Here is a 25,413-nt window from a genome sequence, read left to right as displayed (position 1 = left end):
CCCAAAGGTCGATCGTCCACGAAAATCAACAAGCCCAAAGACCGATCGTCCAAGAAGATCAACAAGTCCAAATGCTGGTTGTCCAAGAAGATCATCAAGCCCAAAGGCCGATCATCCAAGAAGATCAACCAGCTTAAAGACTATAGTTTATTTTGAAAGCATCAAAATATTATGTATTAAAAAATGTACTCACTTTCCACAAAATTAATACAAATACAAAGTTCAAGTTCTATGAAATAAATTTCTCTTGAAATCTCGTGCGAACAAATTGGTACACCTAGTGGGACCTCTCTACCTCTCATCTCTCTCTCAACATTTAAGTAAACTAATACCACCAAAGAAAGTTGCATCCAAAGCAACTGCTGCAAGCAACACCTATACATGACATGTCACTTGCACCCATTCAAAGGAGAGCATGCAGAAGCAAGAACAAGGTTTTGTCTTCGGAGAGAAAATCTGGGAGCATATGATGGAACCTTCTAAAGGTGAGATCATCATAAGAGAAAATCCCTTGTTTGATAATTCTACCTCTGCTTCTGACCAATCAAAGGAAGAATCATACCTTGACGTAGTGTTTGTCATGATAGCTGATGTAACGACTGAGTCAGTCATGACAGAGATGGAAAGGAAGATAAATCTCCTAATGAAGGTTGTAGAGATGCGAGATCATGAAATCGCTGCTTTAAGAGATCAAATATAAGCTCGAGAAACTACTGATCAAGTCAATCTCCAGCTACAAAAGCCAATGACAAAGGAACGATTGTCTTGCAGGAAGACCAACCGCTACAATCTACTTCTGTTGCCACCCTGTTAGTTCAACAGCTACAGAATATGATCACAAACTCCATAAGAGCTCAGTATAGAGGACTGTCACAAACTTCTTTTTTGTACTCCAAGCCGTACACCAAGAGAATCGACAACCTGAGAATGTTAGCTGGGTATTAACCTTCCAAGTTCCAGCAGTTTGATGGAAAGGGCAATCTGAAAGAACATGTTGCTCACTTTATTGAAACCTGCGAAGATGCAAGAACTAGAGGAGACCAGTTAGTCAAGCAATTTGATCGTACCTTGAAAAGAAATGCTTTCGATTGGTATACTGATCTAGAGTCGGAAGCGATTGACAGTTGGGAAAAGCTGGAAAGGGAGTTCCTCAACTGCTTCTATAGCACAAGGCACACCATTAGCATGATGGAGCTGACGAACCCAAAACAACGGAAGGGAGAGTCGATCATCGATTACATTAATCGATGGAGAGCTCTGAGTTTGGATTGCAAAGATAGACTCACTGAATTATCTGCAATGGAGATGTGCATCCAAGCATGCATTGGGAACTCCTCTACAAGCAAGGGATAAAGACTCGTACATTTGAGGAGTTGGAAACATGCGCTCATGTTATGGAGCTGAGCATCGTCAACAAGGAAACTAAAGATTTTCTAGTCCCTGAAGAGAGAAAATACAATAATTAAGCCAAGAGTATTGAAAAGATCGTGGATAGTACCACAAAAGAATCTATGGTCATTCATGTGATCCCGTTGAAATTTTCCTCCAAAGGAAAACAAACAAAATTTGAAAGAAGGCATAATAAGGGTGAGAAGCGTTGCACAACTCTCAAAGAAAGATATGAGAAGGTTTATCCATTCCCAGACTCTAATGTTGTCGACATATTGGAGCAGTTATTAGAGAAACAACTTATTCAACTGCCAGAATGCAAGCGACTAAAACAAGCAAGAAAAGTAGATGATCCTAACTACTGTAAGTATCATTGAGATGTTAGTCACCCAGTTGAAAAGTGCTTCATGTTGAAGAGTTGATTCTAAAGTTGGCTCGTGAAAAGAAGATTGGGCTGGAGCTTAATGAAATAGCTCAAACAAATCACGCGGCAGTAGCGATGATTTCAAGTTTCCCAACACCGTTTTTACTCATGATCAAAGAGAAAGCTTCATCCAGTTTGGCACTTTTGAGCCTATAGTCGTTCAGTTCCAACGATTCTAACAACAGATTTTCGAAGCAAAGATGATCCTGTTTAAGATGACAATGAAGGGTGGATAGTTGTGACTCATCGAAAAAGAAGACATCCAAATTCCACCCAAAAAAGAGTTGCGCTCCTATCAAAGCTATAGAAGAAGGAGCAAGATTCATAAAAAGAAAGGGAAAAATGAGGCATGGTAGCCTAAGCCTACTAAGGAAGAAGACGAACACTTTCCTCAACTTCGACAATCGATAACTTTGGTAAAATTTGTCCCAAAAATCTTTCTCAATAATCATTTAGAGGAAGTATCAGAAGTTACTGGATGTCATGTTATCAGCATAGTGAAAGTTGACCACAACCATATAACTATTAAAGAAGTCGATGATTCAAAAGAAACCGAGCAAATAGTTTCTGTCTTGGATTGTATGAAGCCTTCAACTACTCGATCTCCAGTCTTCCAAAGATTGAGTATGGTCACGATAGAAGAAGGAAACCAATGTCCAATGTCTACTGCAATTCGAACTTCAACTTTCAAGAGGCTAAGTATCTTCACATCAAAGAATGATCGACCTTCAACATCTTCTTTTGATCATGTCAAGACAACAAACGATCAACATAAATGAAGGATAAAATTTTTGAAGGAAACATCATTTCATGAAGAAAAAAACAACAAAAAGATTCACAGTCATGTTTCTTCACGCATGAAGAGGAAATTGTCTATTGATATAAATAGAGAAAGTTCCGTGATAGTGAAGCCAAGACTCATCATATTGACAAATCCTACAAATAAAAAGGATGATCAAAGCCATGATGAAATAAAAGCTTCTAAAATTTAAATGTAGAAGCTCCTTATCGCAAGAGCCTGAACTGCATGGCGCTCCTAGCCCGCATGAGCTTAAAAGGTGAATGGCCAAAAAAAAAATCTTTTCATTGAACTACGTTATGACTTGATCCCTGTCATTGTAAAGGGTATATAGGCAGCTTAAAAGAAACTTCATGTTCAGTCCTGCAAAAAAAAAAAAAAAAAACATTTGAACAACATCATGACTTGATCCCTTTCTTCAAGGATACGTAGGAATCTTAAAGAAATTTAAGTTCAATCTATAAAAAAGGATACCACAGCCACCCTACGTATGACACTACACGATAGATTGAAGATGTTCATCCCTGTTGGGAGCAACACAACAAATTGAAGATGTTCATCTCTTTAAGTAGCTAACACAATAAATCAAAAGCACACACTTTGAATGACATTTCACTTTCTCTTTGAAGTAAAGTTCGGAGGCTTCACCACTTCCTCTTTGAAGTCAAATTTGGATGTTTCATTTCTTCCTCTTCGAAGTTCAAGTTTGTTGCAACTTCCCTACTTCCCCTAAAAAAAATTATTCCCTTCAGCTTCGCTCTTTCTTTAAAAGTATTTGTAGTTCTGCCTTTTCTACAAAGATGTTGGCTCTACTGTTTATTCATCTCTAAGTTCGAGGATCAGACTGCTACTTTGATGGTTGCACCGCTATTTCTCTATCTCCAAATTTGATGGTCGCATTGCTACTTTCCCGTCTCCAAGTTTGAGGATTGCACTATTGCATAGCTCTCGATGCATCGCTTAGCTATCGCACATAGGTAAACGATCGCGTAGTGCTATCGCTTAGCATCTCAATGCATCGCTTACCTACTGATCAAAGGTAAACGATCATTTAATGTTATCGCTTAGCTCCCACCCGAAGTTACACGATCGTGTAGTGCCATCGTATAGCAATACAATGCATTGCTTTGCTTTCGTAGGTACACGATCATCTAGCGCACAACACCTCAACGATCAACACCCGAAGCTACATGATCGTTTAGCTTTTCTTCACATCGTCTATGAAGCTAAACGATCATTTAGCTACTGAAGCTCAATGACGATATGAATAGAGACCGATTTTCTGGAATTTGCAACTCGGCCTATTCGCTTGTTTCTTCGCTTTTCAACTCTAATGACTCCAAATAAATTACAAGAGAAGATATATAAGCTCATCAAGTAAGAGTCAATTACAAATTTAAATGAGAAATCAAAGAGAAATTAAAGGCCAAAACTTAGAAAACCATATCAGTACAGCAGTTTCATATTTCTCATATAAAACACACACCAAACCAAAATTAAGTCGAATTGAATGCTTATTTGATGCTCTGATACCAATTGTTGGGATGGTAGCAACAGAAGCAATAAGGATCGATAAGAACTCTAATTGATTAATTTTGACAGAAATGAAGCATGCTCAAACAGAAATTAATGGGTTTCAAAACATACCTTTGAAGAACCTTTGAAATCTTGATTTTCAGCGCTAATTCCTCTAAATCTTTGTGATGACCACCACAAGATCTTTCGTACTATTCTCTTGGTGCTCTAGATTAAGTTGTGGGACTCAAAATAAGCTGGAATCAAAGGGAACTTGGAGAATGCTCACAACAGCAACCCAAATGAAGAAAAACTTCACATGAATTTTCAACTAAAATTCTATTGGTTGCATTCGCTCCAAAATCACTCCAATCTCTTCAATATATTGCAAGCTATCATGCAAAGAGATTTGCTACATGGGATGCAACTCATGCTTGGAGTTATTAAAGCTTGAAGATAATGGGTTGTTTGTGAGCTAGTTGAAAATGAAGTTGGAAAAATCCAATTTTTCCTTTGGTGTATTTTTCTATTTCCAAAATCCAAAATTGAATTTAAAATCATATTTTATTTCTAAAATCAAAATTTATTAATTTTAAAAATTAATTTCATAAATTAATTTTCTAATAAAATTAATAAGTAATTATGTAAATTTAAATAATTCTGAATTAATATCCAATTTAAATAATTCTGAATTAATATCCAATATTAAATTAATTTTACACAAACCCATCTTCATATATTTAAATCATATTTAAATAGATATTCTCCAATTTCGTTTGATCCTAATTTGAACATTTCAAATTAACTTATCACGCTATTCTAGAGCTAATCCATTTCCGAGTTAGTAGGGGGACCTCGTGGACCTACAGATCATGGGCTCCAACAATCCGAGATTAATCGACTAAACTCATTAGACCAATCTAACCTCCATTCGTAACCTAATGGGTCACTCCATTAAAGCCCATAGTTGAACTCCCCTCACTGTTGATATATTATATCCACACGATATAACCATGATTAGTAAGTCAACCCTTCACAGGTTGCTCGTAATAACGGTTGGGTTGAATCTCTGTTTTACCTCCAAAATTACCTCTTGTTCCTTAAGTTCCCATTGATCCCCTAATGAACAATTGTTTTTGTGATCCAATCAACAAAACAGAGTCCCTTTCGGGCCGGGCGATGTCCCTTGTTCAGGACTTAGAATCAACACTTAAGAGAACAACCTCTCTACTATCCCTAAAAGCGGGTATGAGTGAGTTCCATCTTGCACCGTATGTCTCCAGCTATCTATCCAGTCTTACCCCTGAAATGGAAGGTTTATTGTGCCGGCATTGTTGAGCCAACCCTCACCTATGTAAATCTAAGGATAATTCTAAATAAACAGGAGTTCATAGTTAGCTCAGGACTAAGGTCAAGTTGCTTTGAAATAGTCAATCTTAAACAGTAAATAGCTTTAGAAAGTAAGAGTGACTGATTTCGTGGTCCGATCTTGTACAAACCCTTTTACACAAAGATACCCCCACTCCTCATGTTCCAACATAAACAAATTAGGATCACTTCATTTGTAGTACTTTACAACTCCTTGTAACAACTACAGAGCATGCCGCATCCAATAGTGTTACCAGAATAAGGTACCCAACCTTATTCATATACTATAGATCATTTTGACTATTTACTCGAACCTGATCCACCTTTATGTCTCCACATAAAGTTCAAGTACTCATCTAATAGTCAAGGGACTTTCAGGTTTATTGGATTTCTATCAAGCAAAAATTCTATTCAATAACACCTTATTGAATTTTCAGAATAATTTCTATTGTTTACAAACCACGGACATAAAACCCAACATTGAAATCCAAAATTTCAAATCTTTTATTAAATGTAAATAAATTAATTATTTTATCAAATTAACTCAATTTTGGCTCCAAAAATCCAAATTAAAAACCCAAAAAATTTAAGATAATTAATTTAAAATTACATGAAATTTGGGATGAACTTACGTCCTTGAAAGTTCTAATCTTGAAATACCACTAGGTACTTCATTCTCATATCTCATCCGCTCCACTCAATCCCACATTGCCTTTACGAATGGATGATACCATACCCCCCCCCCCCCACGCCCCAAAAAAACCCTATAACTATCACCCCATTGTGCAAAATTCTCACTTCCCTTCCGAGAATTTAATTAGGTCTCTCTTCATAACTAAAGTTCTCATTTAGATGTTATGGCTAGAAGTCCACTACATGAAATGGATACGCCATATACTTTCTCAACATAAAAACATTAAACTATTGTGAGTTGCAAAAAGCTGTTGGGCATGTTCTAGAACTCGCAGTTCGTGTTAAACATTTCTATTTAATCAATAACAATGACTTGTTGATTTTGCATCTGATTATGAAAATTCAATAAACACATCATTGGCTATAGTCTGAATGCTTAACTTTATGTAGTGATATAAACAGCATCAAGTTGACAGTATATAGCCTAAATGGTCTAATAAGTATATGGATGAAATTGGATATCTCATCCTGGTAACATTATTGGATGCGACCCACTCAATAGTTGTTACAAGAAGTTGTAAAGTACTACAAATGATGTGATCAACAAATCATTCATGTTGAGACATGAGAGTGGGGGTATCCTATGCAATGAGTTTGCATATAGACTAGACCACAAAAATAGTTACTTTTCTTTATAACGACCATTTACTGTTAAAATTGACCATTTCATTTATTATATAACCTAGGTTAACTCGATCTTAATCCTGAGCTAGCTATGAACTCCTGTTTGTTCGGGATTATCCTTTGATCTGCAAACGGTGAGAATACTCCAACAGCACTGCTCAATAGGCTTACCATTTTGAGGATAAGACAAGATGAATAGCTGGGGACATAGCCTTGCAAGATGGAATTCACTCCTACCCTATTTAGGGTTTGCAGATAAGTTGTTCTCTTAAATACTGACTCCAGGTCTTGAACAATCGGGGCCCCGCCTTCTCATGATAGAGAAAGGATTTGATTCATAGAGATTATGAATCAAAATTATTCATTAGAGGATCAATAGGAACTTAAGAAACAAGATGTAGTCACATGGGTAAAATGGTATTTTTGACCAAGCTGTGATTACGAACAATCTGTGAAGGATCAACTTACTGATCATGGTTATTAAGTGGACATAATATATCTCCAGTGAGGGGAGTTCAACTATGGGCTATAGTGGAGTGTCCCATTAGTTAACGAATGGGGGTTAGATCGGGCTAATGAGTTTAACCGATTAATCTCGAATTGTTGGACCCCATGATCTGTAGGTCCGCGAGATCCCCCTACTAGCTCGTAAATGGATAAGCTTTAGGGTAACTTGAGAGATTAATTTGAAATGTTCAAATTAAACGGAACAAGAGAATAAATATTTAAATATATAAAGATGATTATTGTGCAAAAAAAATAATTTAATATATAAAGATGATTATTGTGCAAAAAAAATAATTTAATATTTGATATTAAATTAATTAATTTTTTAAGTTAATTTATGAAAATAAAATTTTGAATTAAAATGATTTAATATCAATTTTTGTTTTAAAAAGAAAATGAAAATCGTTTCCATGATAGCACAAAAATAGAAAATGGATATTTTCCATTACCATCATCTTTATGCTCACACAAAATACATTATCTTTTTTACCTTGATTCTCCAAGCATGAGCTGCAAGTCATGTACTCCATCACTTAGCATGTTCATCTATTATATAAAGTAGAATGGAGTTATTGGAGAAGAGGATAATGAACAGAATTTTGAGAGAATTTTTTTAGAAGAAGAAACTGTCTTCTTCGGCTGTGCTGCTGTGAGTTTCTCTGGTTTCATCACTTCTTCAAGCTGTTCTTGAGTCCCATAACTCTGCCTAAAGCTCCAAGAGCATAGTAGAGAAGTCTTTGAGGTGGTTCACAATGATAACAAGGGCAGACAACAGCTGAATAGGTGTTATCTTGAAGAGTTCATCAAAGGTATCTTCATAAAACCCACTTTTTGAGAAGAGTATGCTTTAGTTTTGCTAAAATTAGTGAATTAGAAAGCTTGTGGATCCTTGATACATCCGCTGCATGTTGTTTTACTCTTTCAATTGGTATCATAGCATCTTTTAAGCTTTCAATTTGGTCTAATTTTGGAAAGGTGGGTGTTTTTCCATGAGATATATGAAACTGATGAACTGCTATAGTTTTCTCTATTTTGGCATTTTAATTCTCTTTAATTTCTCAATTAAATTTGTAATTGGCTCTTGTTTGATGAGCATTTATGTTTTAGCAAGAGTTTGTAATTTATTTGGAGTCATTAGAGTTGAAATTAAGATGTAATTGAAGAAATAAGCAAAGGAGGTCGAGCTGCTGTTCAAGTTTTTTCAGCTTTTGCTTAAATCTGTTGCTGAGGTCCAGTTGCTAAACGATCGTTAGCTCCAGAAGTTGCACGATGAGAAGAAAAGCTAGGCGTGATGGAACACGCATAAGTAGCGGAATTAGGATCTAATTACACTCTAATTGCTCTTAACTTAAAGGAAAAACATGCAATTTGAAGGAGGGGAAAAAAAGAGTAATTAACTTACCTTTGAAGCTCCCGAAAACCGCTTTTCCTTACTGAATCTCGACCCGAACTCTTTCGGACCACCATTAGAGTTGACCTACTATCCTCTGGACTCAAAATTGAGTTGTGGGACCTAGTGGATGAAGAAAATCGAGAGAGAGAAAGAGGTGGGAAAATAAGATGGAATTTTGGTTTTGGCTTTTCCCTTTTTTTAGCCCAATTTTAGAAAACAATTTGGCAAAATTGACAAAACTTTTTTCATTCAAAATGAAAGTCCATTTTATAGAAAAAATCATGCAACAATTGCATGAACCAAATCCATAAAAACCCAACACCTAGCCCACTATTTTGTTAGTGGAATTATCCAACAAAAGTTTGGATTTTCCCACTAACTTTAGTCAAAGGGTAAAATAGTCATTTGTTCAAAGTCAAACTTTGATCAAAAAGTCAATATTTTGAATTTTTATGATTTTTTCCATGTTGACTAATTTTGACCTCCGGAGCATGAATCCGCATTCATTTTCTCGAAATTCAAATCACAATTGAATATAAGGTCGGTTAAAGTTTGACTTTTCAAAGTCAGAAGTCAACTCTTTGACTTTTTACATCTTTAACCATTTTCATTGTTTCCGAGCTTCCGAATATGAACATATTCATATTCTTGATATTTAAATCACATTTAAATATTAAAGTTGTATCTCTTAACTGAAAAACCCAACCACTATATCACATATACTTGTCGGTTTCTCTCTCTTCACCTAATTCGAACAATTCGAATATTCTATCATATTGTTCTAAGTTTATTCCATATGATCTTGTAGGGGAACCTAATGGACCTATAGATCATGGGCTCCAACGATCTAGATTAGCTGGCTAACTCTTTAGACGGAGCTAATCAACATTTGTTAACTAACGGGTCATTCCACTATAGTCTCGTAGTTGCACTCCCCTCACTATAGATATATTTGTGTTAATTTGATATAACCATGATTAGTAAGCTAATCCTTCACAGGTTGTTCGTAATCTCAGCTGGGTCATAAAAACCGTTTTACCCCCAAGACTACATCTTGTTCCTTAAGTTCCACTGATCCTTTAATGAACATTTGGTTTAAGGTCCAACCTATAAATCGAATCCCTCTCGGGCCAAGGAGAGGGTGGGTCCCCTTGTTTAAGACCTGGATTCAATACTAAAAGGAATAACCTATCTACTATCCCTATAACGGGTATGAGTGAATTCCGTCTTGCACCCTATGTTCCCAGCTATCCACCCGATCTTATCCCTGAAATGGGAAGCTTCGCTAGCCTCACCTATGTAGATCTAAGGATAATTCCGAGTGAACAGGAGTTCATAGTTAGATTAGGATTAAGATTAAGTTACCTAGGTCATCAATTAACGAAATAGTCAGTTTTATACATAAAACGACATTTAGAATGTAAAAAGTGACTATTTCATGATTCAGTCTTATGTAAACTCTTTACATAGGATGCCCCCAATCACATATCTCTATATGAATGATTCAGGATCACATCGTTTGTACTAACTACAAAGTGGGCCGCATCCATAGTGTCCCCAGAATAAGGCGCCCAACCTTATTCATATACTATAGACCATTTTGGTTATATATTTGAACTTGATCCACATTTATGTCACTACATAAAGTTCAAACTACATTAAATAGCCCCAAGATCTTAGTTTATTGGATTCAAGATTACAATTTCAATAACAACTTTATAAAAAAACAAAATAGAATGTGTTTATTAATTTACAAACTATGAGTTTTAGGACATAAAATCCAACAAGACGATCGTTTAGTAATATGCACTGGTCGTTATGATGTTGAACGCTAAACGATCGTGTACCTGTGGGAGCTAAGTGATGCGTTCATTTGCTATACGATAGCATTAGGCGATCGTTTAGTTTTTGTCGTGGGAACTAGACGATTCATTGATTTTGCTAAACAATGGGGCTATACGATCGTTCAGCAATGATTGCGCACTAAATGATGCGATAAAATTGCACGCGAAGCACTGAGCGTTCGTTGGTCTCGGGAGTTAAGCGATTTCATGTAGATAAATGCTATACGACGTGATGATGTTCTATTCGATGGAGCTAGCATCATTTTAGCTGGGGCAGATACTAAACGACGGACTTGATGCTTCTGGACGATGGTGTTATGCGATCGTTTGTACTATGCGATGGGAGTTATGCGATCGTTTAGCTGTGGGCAGATTACTAAACAACGACTTTGAATGCTCTAGATGATGGTGTTATTGCGATCGTTTAGTTACTATGCAATGAGCTAAGACGATTGCACTGCGACTTGGGGAACTAAACGATCGTCTAAGTCCTATGCGATAGAGTTTAAATGATCGTTCAGGTTTTAGGAAACACTATGCGATCTTTACTCCTCACAAACTCAAGCGATGACAGTAGACGATATACATCCAGACGTTTATACGATCGGCCCTTAGCCAACATATTTGAGTTGGACTGAGAGGCAATCAGTTCGACCGGTTACTCAAGGTTCCCAATCCGATTCCAGCCTCAAATGGTTTGTTGGTTCATCTGGTTCAGGCTTTGTTGGTCTAGTTCAGACATGTCCAGCCTGGTCAAGTTGTTTTTGGGTCTTGATTTTGGAAGCGATTCGATCTGGCTTTCAAAGATGTTTGGAAACTATTTGTAATATGGTTAGCTATTTTTTGCTTGTTTATGCAAAAGAAAACCATAAAACATTTAGTATTTAATTGTCTTATGCTTGAGATGTATGTGATAATTAAATTAAATTCATGTGATGTGCATACAGTTATATGCCATGTAGATTTAGAAACCCTACCGTAGAAGCATGCTTTACATGCATTGACAGTATGTGTTGAAATTGTATTAATATATAGATATGCATGTTTAGGGTTTGTTTAATAAATAATAGTTATATTAGATACCTTTTGTTGAATGTTGTGGATGTTTAAGCATGTCAAAATTTTGTAAGTTGTTATAAATTTTGCTAGTGACATTTAAATTCATAACAAAGAAACAGTTTGCAGTGCTCAACTAGGTTAACAACTAATTTTAATCGTTAAAATAGATTGTTGCCTTATAAGAATACGCGTTAACAAACTCATATCGGTTTCATAAACCCTGTCTAAGGCTGGGGGGGTACTTAAGTTGACGGTTTACAGAACACCTCTACCTGGGGATTTATGACCGAACAATTGAGAGTTTGTTAAACTAATTTATGAGCTTGCGTGAGTGATGTGAGGTAATCAAAATGGTTTATCACCTATACATTGTAGGTTAAATCCAATTATAAGAGTTATATTTGGATAAACCACTTAGACTTAGGTTGTATGAAATTAGTCGTCATGCCTAAGTAAATTACCCAAAAATTTATAACACTTCAGTGGGAGATTAACAATATATTTGATATATAGTTATTAGCTCTCACGTCTTCAAGAGTTCACACCGTGAGCTCCATGCTCGACTTTTTGTCGATTTTACCTCGACTACTCCATACGGAAAGTGTTTGCATGAGTCAATAACAAGGTGAATGAGGGAAGTGGTTCATAGTAAGTGGGTGAAGGAAATGTGTCAATATTGTCCTACGGTCTCCTCCATTAGTTTGAACCGTGAGATTCCTATGTTGCGTCTATTGCCATTTTTATGCAGCACTAGCTAGTCGTTAACCGTGGCGATCCCTACGGAGGGTTGTAACATAGGATTCGGAACAACCCAAGCTTTAATAAAATGAATAGGGTCTTATAGTTCCGTCTTGGATATTGTCTTCTCTCTTGGAGGCATATTCATACCGTTCTATAAGATCTGAAAATGGCGGTCACACTTACAAGAATTACTAAGTATTAGTAAAGATCTTGACCGAAAACGATAACCAAAAGAACTATTGGGATATGAGTTATTCTAGATAATAGTATTTGGTCAAGAACTGTCTTGCTTCTGTGAAAGAATTCTTGATTACCTCACGATAGCACTTATTCTAAATCATTTAAGTATCGTTGCAAATAAATAAAGATTTATTGGATACTTTATTAGTTATGCTAAAATGGATTTAGATGCATATTTAATAGAATTTGTTTGAAATGTTTCAGCAACGTCGAACTCGATTATACAACTGCTTACTTCTGACAAATTTAACGGAGAGGGTTACTCAAACTGGAAATCAAATATCAATACAATATTAGTAGTACATGACTTGAGGTTTGTGTTAACGGAGGAGTGTCATCCAGTTCCCAATTGAACGGCGAGCCGAAATGTCGGGATGTTTATTATAGGTGGGTAAGGGCGAACGAAAAAGCTCGAGCCTATATCTTGGCGAGTATATCTGATGTACTCAACAAGAAACATGAGGTCATGCCCACAAGTCGTGAGATCATGGCATCATTACAGGAGATGTTCGGGCAACTGTCATCGTCTATTAGACATGAAGCTATTAAATATGTGTATGTGACATGTATGAAGCATGGGACCAATGTGAGAGAACATGTTCTCGACATGATGGTCCATTTTAACATCACAAAGGCTCACGGGGCTATGATAGACAAAACAAGTCAAGTGAGCATGATACTGGAATCTCTTCCCGAGAGCTATCTACCATTCAGGAAAAATGCTATCATGAACAAAATCACTTATAACTTAACGATGTTGTTGAATGAATTGCAAATTTATCAATCGATGATGAAACTCAAGGAAAAGGAAATAAATAGTATTTCTAAACCAAAAAAGTTTTACAAAGGGTCTACGTCTGGTACGAAACCTGTTGATGATAAGAAAGCTGGTCCTTCTTCTTCTTTTAAAGATAAAACCTACAGATGAACAAGAAAGGAAAAGGGAAAAAGAAAACCGTTGTGAAGAAAAACAAAAACAAAACTCCCAAGGGAAAATGTTACCATTGTGGAGAGGTTGGGCATTGGAAGCGTAATTGCCCAAAATATTTGGCTGAAAAGAAAGCAAAAAGGAATAAATAAGGTAAATATGATTTACTAGTTGTTGAAACATGTATAGTGAAAAATTCTCACCTTACCTGGATATTAGACAGGGCGCCGCTAATCATGTTTGTACTTTCTACAGGAAACTAGTTCTTTGAGTAAGACTTTCTGAATATGAGATGACTTTCAAGGTAGGCACAGGTGAAGTTCATTTCAGCGAAGCAATGGGAGATGTGAAAGTTGTTTTTTGGAGAGATTCTTTTATCTTACTCAAGATGTGTTCTTTGTATCGAAGATGAAAAGAAGGAATTTGATCTCTATTTCTTATCTTTTAGAAAATATGTACAGTGTATCTTTTGAATATAATGAAGTGTTTGTTTATTCAAGAGGTGTTCATATTTGTTCTGCTAGACTTGCAAATAACTTATACATATTACAACCAACAGAAGCAAAAGCTATTTTAAATATAGAGATGTTTAAAACAGTTGAAACTCATAATAAAAAGCAAAAAAAAATCTCCCAACGCCTATCTTTAGCACCTCAGGCTTGGTCGCATTAATCTCAACAGGATCGAGAGATTGGTAAAAAAACGGTCATCTAAATCAGTTAGAAGACAGTTCCCTACCTCCGTGTGAATCATGTCTTGAGGGAAAAATGATGAAAAGATCTTTTTCTGACAAAGGTCTTCGTGCCAAATAACCTCTTGAACTTATACATTCAGACCTTTGTGGTCCGATGAATGTTAAAGCTCGAAGAGAATATCAATACTTCGTCAGTTTTATTGACGATTACTCTCGATATAGCTATATTTACTTAATCAGTCACAAGTCTGAAACTTTTAATAAGTTCAAAAAATTTAAGGCTGAGACTGAAAATCAGTTAAGTAAAAGAATTAAAACACTTCGATCTGATCGAGGTGGTGAGTATATGGATTTGCAATTCCAGAACTATCTAGTAGATCATGGAATTCAATCCCAACTCATGGCACCTGGAACACCACAAAAAAATGGTATTGTAGAAAGGAGAAATCGAACCTTGTTGGACATGGTTCGGTCTATGATGAGTTATGCTCAATTACCTCAATCCTTTTGGGGATATGCAGTATAGACTGCAGTTCATATTCTGAATGTTGTTCCATCCAAAAGTGTTTTAGAAACACCATATCAATTGTGGAAAGGACGTAAAACAAGTTTACGTCATTTCTGCATCTGGGGTTGTCCAGCACACGTATTGGTACAGAATCCTAAGAAATTGGAAACACGTTTGAAATTATGCCTATTTGTAGGATATCCCATGGAAACAAAAGGAGGATAATTTTATGATGCCTAAGAAGATAAAGTGTTTGTATCGAAAAATGCAACTTTCTTGGAAGAGGATCATATTAAGAATCATCTACCTTGCAGTAAACTAATATTGCAAGAATTGTCTAAAGATACTACAAATAAATCAACAAGAGGTGTTCATCAAGTTGGTCCATCAACAATGGTTGTTATCCCGTCACGTCCATCCCAAAAGTTGGGGATGCCTTGTCATAGTGGGAGGGTTATTCAATAACTTGAACGCTACATGGGCTTAATAAAAACTCAAAACATCATACAAGATGATGGTATAGAGGATCCATTAACTATTAAGAAGGCAATGGAAGATGTTGACAGGGAACAATGGATAAAAGCCATGGGCGATGAAATGGAGTCTATGTACTTTAACTCAGTATGAGAACTTCTAGATCAACCACAAAGTGTGACACCTATAGGTTATAAGTGGATCTACAAGAGAAAACGAGACCAAACTGGCAAGGTACAAACCTATAAAGCCAGGCTCGTGGCAAAGGGTTTTACCCAAAGAGAATGAGTAGATTATGAAGAAACTTTTTCTCCTGTTGCCATGATTAAATCAATAAGAATACTTCTAGCCATTGCCACATATTATGACTATGAAATATGGCAAATGGATGTCAAGACAGCTTTTTTGAATGGCTATCTTGATGAAAGTATTTTTATGTCTCAAATAGAGAGGTTCATCGAAACAGGACAGGAACAGAAAGTCTGTAAGCTTAATCGATCCATTTATGGATTGAAACAAGCGTCCAGATCCTGGAATATAAGATTTAACACCACAATCAAATCTTATGGCTTTGAACAGAACGTTGACGAACCTTGTGTATACAAGAAGATAGTCAACAAAACTGTAGTATTGTTAGTTCTGTATATTGATGATATCTTGCTCATTAGGAATGAAACAAGCTTTCTTGCTGACGTAAAGAAATGGTTAGCATCACAGTTCCAAATGAAAGATTTGGGTGATGCTCAGTATGTTCTAGGAATAAAGATCTTTCGAGACTGAAAGAATAGAACATTAGCACTGTCTCAGGCATCTTATATTGACAAGATGTTGTCAAGGTATAATATGCAAAATTCCAAGAAAGGTTTATTACCTTCAGGCATAGAATTCATTTATCGAAGGAACAATGTCCTAAGACACCTCAAGAGGTTGAGGAGATGAACAAAATTCTATATGCCTCTGCAGTTGGGAGTTTGATGTACGTTGTTGTGTACACGTCCTGATATATGTTTTGCAGTTGGAATTGTCAGTAGGTTCCAATCTAATCCTGGACACAGTCATTTGACCGCTGTAAAAAATATCCTCAAGTATCTTAGGAGAACGAGGGACTATATGCTTGTGTATGGATGATCTTTATGGGATACACTGATTCTGATTTTCAGACTGACATAGATTCCAAGAAATCTACTTCAGAATCAGTTTTCAGTCTTAACAGAGGAGCTATAGTTTGGAGAAGCATCAAGCAAAGTGGTATTGCTGACTCCACCATGGAAGCGGAATACGTGGCTATATGCGAAGCTGCTAAGGAAGTAGTATGGCTATGCAAATTCTTAGTTGATTTAGAAGTCGTTCCAAATATGCACTTACCTATCACACTGTATTGTGACAACAATGGTGTTGTTGCTAACTCAAAGGAACCCAGGAGTCACAAGCGTGGAAAACACATTGAAAGAAAGTACCATCTCATCCGGGAGATTGTACACAGAGGAGATGTATTCGTTACAAAGATAGCCTCTGAAGATAACCTTGTTGATCCATTCACCAAATCCCTCTCGGCTAAAGTTTTTTAGGGCCACCTAATGCAACTAGAACTTCGAGTAGTGTAATCTAGGACAAATGGGAGAATGTTTATGGTATTGTAGATGCCCTAGGTTATTGTATTTTTCCCACTATGTATCTCAACATTATATTGTATATATTTGTTCTCACTGGAGTTATAGTCCAAGTGGGAGATTGTTGGGAATGTCCTAGAACTCGCAGTTCGTGTTAAGCATTTCTATTTAATCAATAACAATGACTTGTTGATTTTGCATCTTATTATGAAAACCAATAAACACATCCTTGGCTATAGTCTGAATGTTGTAACTTTATGTAGTGATATAAACAAGATCAAGGTGACAGTATATAGCCTAAATGGTCTAATAAGTATATGGATGAAATTGGATATCTCATCCTGGTAACACTATTAGATGTGACCCACTCTATAGTTGTCACAAGAAGTTGTAAGGTGCTACAAACGATGCGATCAACAAATCATTCATGTTGAGACGTGAGAGTGGGACCATCCTATGCAATGAGTTTGCATATAGACTGGACCACGAAAATAGTCACTTTTCTTTATAATGACCGTTTACAGTTAAAACTGACCATTTCATTTATTATATAACCTAGGTTAACTCGATCTTAATCCTGAGCTAGCAATGAACTCCTGTTTGTTCAGGATTATTCTTTGATCTGCAAACGGTGAGAGTAGTCCAACAACACTGCTCAATAAGCTTAGGATAAGACCGGATGAATAGCTGGGGACATAGCCTTGCAAGATGAAATTCATTCCTACCCTATTTAGGGTTAACAAATAAGTTGTTCTCTTAAGTACTGACTCCAGGTCTTGAACAATCGGGGCCATGCCTTCTCATGATAGAGAAAGGATTTGATTCATAGAGATTATGAATCAGAATTGTTCATTGAGGATCAATAGGAACTTAAGGAACAAGATGTAGTCACAGGGGTAAAACGATATTTTTGACCTAGCTGTGATTACGAACAACCTGTGAAGTATCGACTTACTGATCATGGTTATTAAGTGGAGATAATATATCTACAGTGAGGAGAATTCAGCTATGAGCTATAGTAGAGTGTCCCATTAGTTAACGAATGGGGTTAGATCAAACTAATGAGTTTAGCCGATTAATCTCGAATTGTTGGACCCCATGATCTGTAGATCCGCGAGGTCCCCCTACTAACTCGTAAATGGATAAGCTTTAGGGTAGCTTGAGAGATTAATTTGAAACGTTCAAATTAAACGGAACAAGAGAATAAATATTTAAATATGATTTAATTATATAAAGATGATTATTGTGCAAAAAAAATAATTTAATATTTGATATTAAATTAATTAATTTTTTAAGTTAATTTATGAAAATAAAATTTTGAATTAAAATGATTTAATATCATTTTTTGTTTTAAAAAGAAAATGAAAATTGTTCGCATTATAGCATAAAAATGGAAAATGGATATTTTCCATTACCATCATCTTTATGCTCACACAAAATGCATTACCTTCTTGACCTTGATTCTCCAAGCATAAGCTGCAAGTCATGCACTCCATCACTTAGCATGTTCATCTATTATATAAAGTAGAATGGAGTTATTGGAGAAGAGGATAATGAGCAGAATTTCGAAAGAAATTTTTTAGAAGAAGAAACTATCTTCTTCGACTGTGTTGCTGTGAGTTTCTCTGGTTTCTTCACTTCTTCAAGCTGTTCTTGAGTCCCACAACTCTGCCTAAAGCTCCAAGAGCATAGTAGGGAAGGCTTTGAGGTGGTTCACGTTGATAATAAAGGCAAACAGCAGCTGAACAGGCATTATATTGAAGAGTTCATCAAAGGTATGTTCATAAAAGCCACTTTTTGAGAAGAGCATGCTTTAGTTTTTGCTAAAATTAATGAATTAGAAAGCGTATGGATCCTTGATACTTCCGCTGCATGTTGTTTTACTCTTTCAAGAGCGACGACAACAGAGCTAAACGATAAGCTACAAGCCCGATCTACTCTATGATTTCAAACAACCTTGATAAAATGTGGATTTAGCTTTCTCTTCTTCCCAAGCCTCAAAACACCTTTTTTAGGTGCTACTTTCAAGAACACCTTACCACCTACCTCAAACTCTAAGTGTCTTCTTCTGGTATCAATGTAACTTTTCTATCTACTCTATGTTGTTTCCATTCTTATTCTAATCTTTTGAATAGCCTTATTAGTAATCTATACCAACTCAAGTCCAAACAATTTTTGTCATCCAATTTCAAACTAGTAAGCAGGAGACCTGCAACTATTTCCATAAAGAGGCCCAAAAGGCATCATGTCAATAGTAGCCTAGTAACTATTACTGTAAGTAAACTCGATAAGATACAAGTAAGAGTCCCAACTCCCTGCAAAATATAAAGGGTAAATACGTAACATATCCTCTAAAGTTTGGTTCAAATGCTCAATCTGACCATCATCTATGGGTGGAAAGCCTTACTACACTCTAACCAAATACCTAACCTTGTCAAAAGACTCTTTTAGAAATTAAATGTGAAACGAAGTTCTATATCAAACACAATTGAAAATGACACTTCATGTAGTCTCACTACCTCTTTTAATATATCTATGCCCACTTTTTCATTGAATACATAAACTTTCCTCAGATAAAATGTGATGACTTGGTAAGTCGATCTACCATAACCCATACGACCTTTTGTCATTTTCAAAAAATCAAAAATAAAGTCCGTAGACACCTATCCTCACTTCTACTCGAGTACACTCAAAAGTTGCAGCAACTCTACTAGTTTTTGTCTCGAGCCTTCACCTACTGACAAACTCAACTACCTCTCTTTTCATGTTATCCCACCAATAATAACGCTTTAAATCTGGAGAGATCTTGGTACTACCAAGATGGTTGAAAAAGGAAAATTGTGCGCCTCTGTCAACAACTCATTCTTAAGGTCAACGTCTCCAAATATACATAAACATCCCTAGTAGAAGAGACCACTTTATGAGGATATGGAGAAATCACCAACCCTGATTCCACCTAGTGAAAATTCTCAATAAGGTAAGAGTCTCCTTGTTGCGTATCAATAATCCTCTATCTCAACGTCAATTGTACTATCATCTGTGCTAACTATGAAGTAGCTTCTCCTATTGCCACAACAATTTCTGTATGTTTTAAGTCGTTGTATATATGCACGTGTTTGTAAATAAAATTGCTAAGTGAGTCATTTTCCTACTTAGAGCACCTACTCCACATTTGCATTGTCTGGATGGTATGGAATCTCACAGTCATAGTCTTTCATTAATTCCAATCATCTACGTTATCTCATATTCGACTCCTTTTGAATGAAGTAGTACTTAAAACTTTTATGGCTTGTAAAGATTTGTATCTTCTTCCATACAATAATGTCTCTATATCTTTAAAGTAAACACATCTGTTGCCAACTCCAAATCATGTGTAGGATAATTTTGTTCGTGATTCTTCAACTAACGAAAGGTATACCACTTTACAGTGTTACATCACCACACACCCTAGCCCTTTCTTAGAGGCATCAATGGAAATGACAAAACTCAATGTTTCATCTGGCATTGTAAGAACTGGTTTATAAACTAAGCTCTGGTTAAGATCTTGAAAATTGTCCTTCCAAGCTTTACTCCAACAAAAGAAGTCCTCATTCTGGTCAACTGAGTTAAAGGAGTCGCTATGTAAGAGAAGTCCTTGACAAGCTAACAGTAATAATCTACTAGCCCAACTTGTTACTGCCTCTACTTTTGCAAAGGATTCATAGTTTTCTCCAAGATCGATCTAAGTTTAGATTATCATTAGTTGAGAATACAGGACAATGACATCCCCAAGATAGTGTTCTAAGTCTAGATATGAACATTATGAATTTGTTGATGTCTTTCGGTCTGACCAATGCTCCTATGGTGTTTATGGACCTGATGAATAGGGCATTTGAGGATTTCCTTGACACTTTTCTAATAGTTGTCATTAATGGTATCTTAGTTTACTCCAAGACAGGGGCAGGGTATGAGGAGCATCTTCATAAAGTTTTAGAAATCCTAAGGATAAATAAGTTGTATGCTTATGGACTTTGGTTATATCAAGTGTCCTTTCTAGAAGACGTTATGTTGAAGGACAAAGTCTCCGTAGACCCCGAGAAAGTAGAGGCAATGACAAATTGGGCCTCTCCTACAACTATCAGTGAAGTGTGCAATTTTCTCAGATTAACAGGTTATTATCATCAATTTATTAAAGACTTTTCTTGCATAACCACTCCCCTGACCCAATTAACCACTATGAAAGGTGATCCATCCCACTTTAAAATGTCTAATCCATTTTTAATGTCAACCCAAAAATTAAAAAACCATCATTAATATCCCATTTTGTGTCGAGAATTGCCTGTCATCGCATTTCATTAAAATAATAATAATAATAATAAATTGTTTGTTGTAGTCCATGCCTGATATAATGCATGTTTATTGTTCAGCTATAATATAAAAAAATATATATAACATGCATTAAAATACATAAATAATTATTACACATACGTCATGATGCAAAATTAATAAAAATAATACAATCATTTCTATCCTTGATATGGTACTCAAATTTGATTTTGTAATATTATTTCACACTCAATAATTTGTGAACTATTATTAAATAGCGTTTCTAACATTAGTGAGATGTCAAGGGAACTCAGAGCTTAGTGCTTCTAGTTTCATTGACAAGACGAGACATTGATTTTGATATGGCCGATAGTTCGTAGATATAGGAATATGGAAAAGTCTAACACTATAAATTGTCAAAAAGTAACCTTTAAAATATGTGGACAAAACTGAAAAGTGTACACGATACTCAGAGAGCTCGGGATCACTGACATCCAAAGGAGAACGCCTCGTAGTTGATAGGTTTTGATATCCAATTCTTAAAAGCTGGTTGTTCCTTGAAAACTTTGGATGTCAAATGATAATCTTGAGATCCATCCTGCATTAGATTAAAACATCAAGGTGGCAGCATTATCACACGAGATGTGTACAACATATAGTGGAAAATGCAAGCAATTTACTACAATTTCAAGTATTTTGTAATTCAGAACAATGGACTAATTACTTTTTGGAGTGACAAAGTTACGATGAGGAAAGTGAGAACCTGCTATGCCATTGCAAGTGTTTAATAATTTCTTAAGACACTATCTAATTCTATGAGCAATGGTTGGCCCCTCATTCCCCTATATTGTTTTAGTTTACTTCATCTTAGAATACTGTATTAACCTCTTAAAGTTGGCAACAAAACAATAGTCTCTCAGGGAGAAAATCGATATGAGATATACGGATGCACGTTGCACTATGTAGTTTGGAAAATCCTCCATATTTTAAGTTGATTGATGCTTCAATTGACAACACCAGACCTGCCAGAAGGTGAAACCTTAACAATTGACATGTTAAAAGCCAACTCCGCAGTACTAACAACAGTAAATCATCTCCCAAAAACACATGCTAAATTCTCAATGTAATTCAATACTTAACATTACATCGTCTAACCCTCAATGTGAACTACATTAGTGTCCAAATTTTCAGCACATTCGTTGCTGAGGGGATTTTTCTTTTCATTTCTTCTTCTTCCTTTTCTTCAACAGCAAAAATCCTTTGACCCATTTATGTTCGTCAAGTTTGAGATTAGACTATCTCTAAACACTATAATATCATATAGACCAAAAGTTTATGATTTATTGTCCAATGTTAGTAATCCAAAGGATATTGAACTGAGGACCATGTGCTTGAATTAAATTTCTTCATGGAATCAAACTCTTGGGGTTCACTTGCATGTGAAGGACGCATCACAAAACAATAGTGCATGATAAACAATGTTAGTGCTATGATAAGAGACCTCTACAAATGAGATTTCATATCAATTTTCCTTCAAAGTTCAATATGTGTCCTGGCTGAACAGAAATAAAATTTACCTTCAGTGTTCTATAAGAGATGTCGCTCGAAGGAAATTTAGTAGCAGATTCACTTTTAAGTGACCAGAACATTTGCAGTAATCGCTTCCTGAGAAATTTATAAAATGCTGATTAGAATAGATAAATTATATTCACAAGCTAGCAAAATCATGCTTAAAGTGAAAATATTACTTGCATAAGGATGATTCGGTAGATGGATACTGTGCCCCTTTAGCAGAGGCTCCTTGCTTTCTTCCAGTAGTTCCAAGGATGACCTCATGCAAGCCAGATTTATTCCAGCAGATAGAATACCTGTAAATTCGCCAGGGAAAAAGAAAATCAAATGTGAATGATGATAAGATAACTCTCTTTAACACAATTATAAGATAACTCTTGCACATACATTTACTTTAGTTGAGACATTACCCGCAAGTTATAGTGTTTAAAGCAGACTCTGAGTGTTGAAACTCCTTCGGTGGAATTGGAGCTGCACAAAATAGTGGCTGCAAATCAACTTAACACAAAGAATTAAGGGGGGGGAAAAGGAAGAAGAAGAAGAAGAAGAAAAGGTTATAAAGTATAAATTTGTCATCTCGTCCTGCCACATTTTGCCAAAGATATGTGCTCGATGTACCTGATTAACCTTTAAGGGAGTCATTAGCTCAGTTGAAAATGATTGTACTCGATCACATACTGCTCTTTTCAATTGTTCCTCTAGCATACAATTTTTGGCACTATGAGGGGATAATCCAACTGTTATAGAGGAAAGATAAACCGGCTGAAGAAAGTAAGAGAGAAGAGCTCCTGATAAGGGGAAACCATTTCAGTTAATGCATGAGCATTTCTACACTACAATTACAAACCATAAAATAAAGTCCCTCGAATAGTGATGTGCACAACACTATTATGAAAGGAAAAAGATATATCAATACGCATGTGCAATAGCTAAGTAGAAATTATATAATCCAAGCATGCTCAAATAACTCACAGAACAGAAGATAAAAGTTATGAGTTATGACTAACAATAACTCACAGAAAACACATGCTTTGGCAATATACCTGGGCTATTAAATGTCATTTCAATGCTATGTCACCAGATTATAACTTCCTATGACCCAAATAAGCTCACAGCAGCATGGTATTAACAAGGTCAAACACCTCCTACTGTTATGGCTCTACGTCTACCACATGACACACCTTGAACTCCAGCTACATTCCATCTAGCTATCTTGTCAGAACAGCTAACTGACAATGTTGTATCTCCACGACCAGGCTTCCTCTGAACCAAGCCTATGCATTGTGAATCATCCCCTGAAATTTGAATCCACCCATACATTCTTCATGAATGAAGAAAAAATTTGATGGTAACAGCTACATTCCCCTCTTAAACATGAAATTAAGCAAAATAAATGCACCTCAAATCAAACTTCCATTTGAGCCTGTGGTAGTGTTTCCATACCTTTATCAAACAAACATGGTGGCGCATTATCTGTCCTAGGTTCGAAATCGCTGGTAGTTGATGATGAAGCATCCCCACCTTAAATTGAATCATGAACATTGTATTTCAAAATTAATATACTAAACCTTCTTTTAAATAAAAATCAAATTGAATTCATGGAAAATATACATGGTAGCTGAGATATGTATAAATGCAATTTCCAGCCCTTTCTCATGACATATTTTCTTTCAGCTCCAGCCTCCTCATCTAATTGAAACAAAAGATTGTTTACATTGTTGCACCGCATCTTTTTCGTTTTGTGATGTTCGCTATCACGATTGTGGGACAAATGGAGAATCTGTGTATAGAAGAGCCTGGTAAAGAGAGTAAGATTGGGAAAAGGATAAAGTCTTGTTAATAAGCTCATCTCAAACAGAATATCTCTAACTTCAAAAACCCCTGGAGCCAAGAAACCAAAAGCGTGCAAACTTAAAATTTCCCACTTACTAGAGACCAAAAAAATACCAAATCATAGAGATGCTCATACAAATCAGAGACCATGAAACTCACGTCTAACTATGAAAAACAAAAGAAACACAGAACTTAAAGCAACCTCATCAAGGATCTCCGAGCAATTGTTTCAGCGTGTGAATCATTCACAATGTCACCATTTGAGCTTAACTGCGAGCGACCGAGACACTTTGTCCCCGTCCCTAACGCCACAACTTCCAAATCTAAATTAGAATTAACAGAAAACGCGGATTAGCAATTGAAAAGGAAATCGAAAAGGGCAAGATGCTTGCTCTTCCAATAGAGTAAACAAGTTGTTAAAAAAATGTAGGAAAATTGGTAGGGTTTTGAGGAGGAACCTTGTGGTGAAGGAGAAGAAACAAGAAACGCAGCCAATACAGTGACTTCGCGACCCTGAGGCTTGCCTTTCTTTGGGAGAGTGTTGTAAAGTGAAAGTACTTTCTCCGAAATCGTCTCTCCCCATCTCTCACAACAAGAGAAGCAATCCTCCATTTTCTTCTTTCTTTCTTTCTTTCTGAAACCGTTGCAACTAAGGATCAAAATATCGACAGTTACGTCCACGGATATATCGTAAATCAGATGGTTCATATCTCAAATATCTTTAATAAATACTTTGTAAAAACATTAAATAAAATGTCATTATACGGATATTAAAAAAATCCAATGATCCGAAAAAATCGATCAACCTTTGGATTGGATTTAATTCAAATAAATGAAAATTTTATGAATTTGGTTAGTTTATAGATTCACCTAATATAACCCAAATCAATCTG

At 35.9% G+C, this 25,413-nt stretch overlaps 1 protein-coding gene across 3 annotated transcripts; it reads right to left on the bottom strand.

Annotated features, from left to right (window-relative positions):
- Positions 1 to 21,312: 21,312 nt before the first annotated feature.
- Positions 21,313 to 25,202, bottom strand: LOC120078727 (tRNA-specific adenosine deaminase TAD1). 3 transcript variants are annotated; one of them, XM_039033034.1, is made up of 10 exons: positions 24,979 to 25,201; positions 24,723 to 24,843; positions 24,299 to 24,483; positions 24,131 to 24,208; positions 23,869 to 23,982; positions 23,306 to 23,475; positions 23,098 to 23,174; positions 22,864 to 22,983; positions 22,693 to 22,780; positions 21,313 to 21,713 (listed from the first exon to the last, which is right to left on the bottom strand). In XM_039033034.1, the coding sequence occupies exons 1-10, from the start codon at positions 25,130 to 25,132 to the stop codon at positions 21,600 to 21,602; spliced, it is 1,221 nt and encodes a 406-aa protein (XP_038888962.1). In that variant the 5' UTR covers positions 25,133 to 25,201; the 3' UTR covers positions 21,313 to 21,599. The 3 variants fall into 3 exon arrangements, with proteins under 3 accessions (XP_038888962.1, XP_038888963.1, XP_038888964.1); XM_039033035.1 differs by having other exon boundaries at positions 23,306 to 23,424; XM_039033036.1 differs by lacking the exon at positions 21,313 to 21,713 and adding an exon at positions 21,720 to 22,137 and having other exon boundaries at positions 24,979 to 25,202.
- Positions 25,203 to 25,413: the final 211 nt, after the last annotated feature.

Source organism: Benincasa hispida, chromosome 5 (assembly GCF_009727055.1).
Source record: "Benincasa hispida cultivar B227 chromosome 5, ASM972705v1, whole genome shotgun sequence".
NCBI classification, from domain to species: domain Eukaryota; kingdom Viridiplantae; phylum Streptophyta; class Magnoliopsida; order Cucurbitales; family Cucurbitaceae; genus Benincasa; species Benincasa hispida.
The sequence above is the reverse complement of the archived record's forward strand: the minus strand, read 5'-3'. Positions and strand labels throughout refer to the sequence as shown.

What these genes read in the sequence shown, in the direction of transcription:
- LOC120078727 (XM_039033034.1), bottom strand. Translation starts at nt 25,132, where the DNA reads ATGGAGGATTGCTTCTCTTGTTGTGAGAGATGGGGAGAGACGATTTCG. An exon ending in ATACATATCTCAGCTACCAT is followed by an intron (nt 24,209 to 24,298) that starts GTATATTTTCCA and finishes ATTCAATTTAAG; the next exon opens with GTGGGGATGCTTCATCATCA. An exon ending in TCTCTTATAGAACACTGAAG is followed by an intron (nt 21,714 to 22,692) that starts GTAAATTTTATT and finishes AATCTAATGCAG; the next exon opens with GATGGATCTCAAGATTATCA.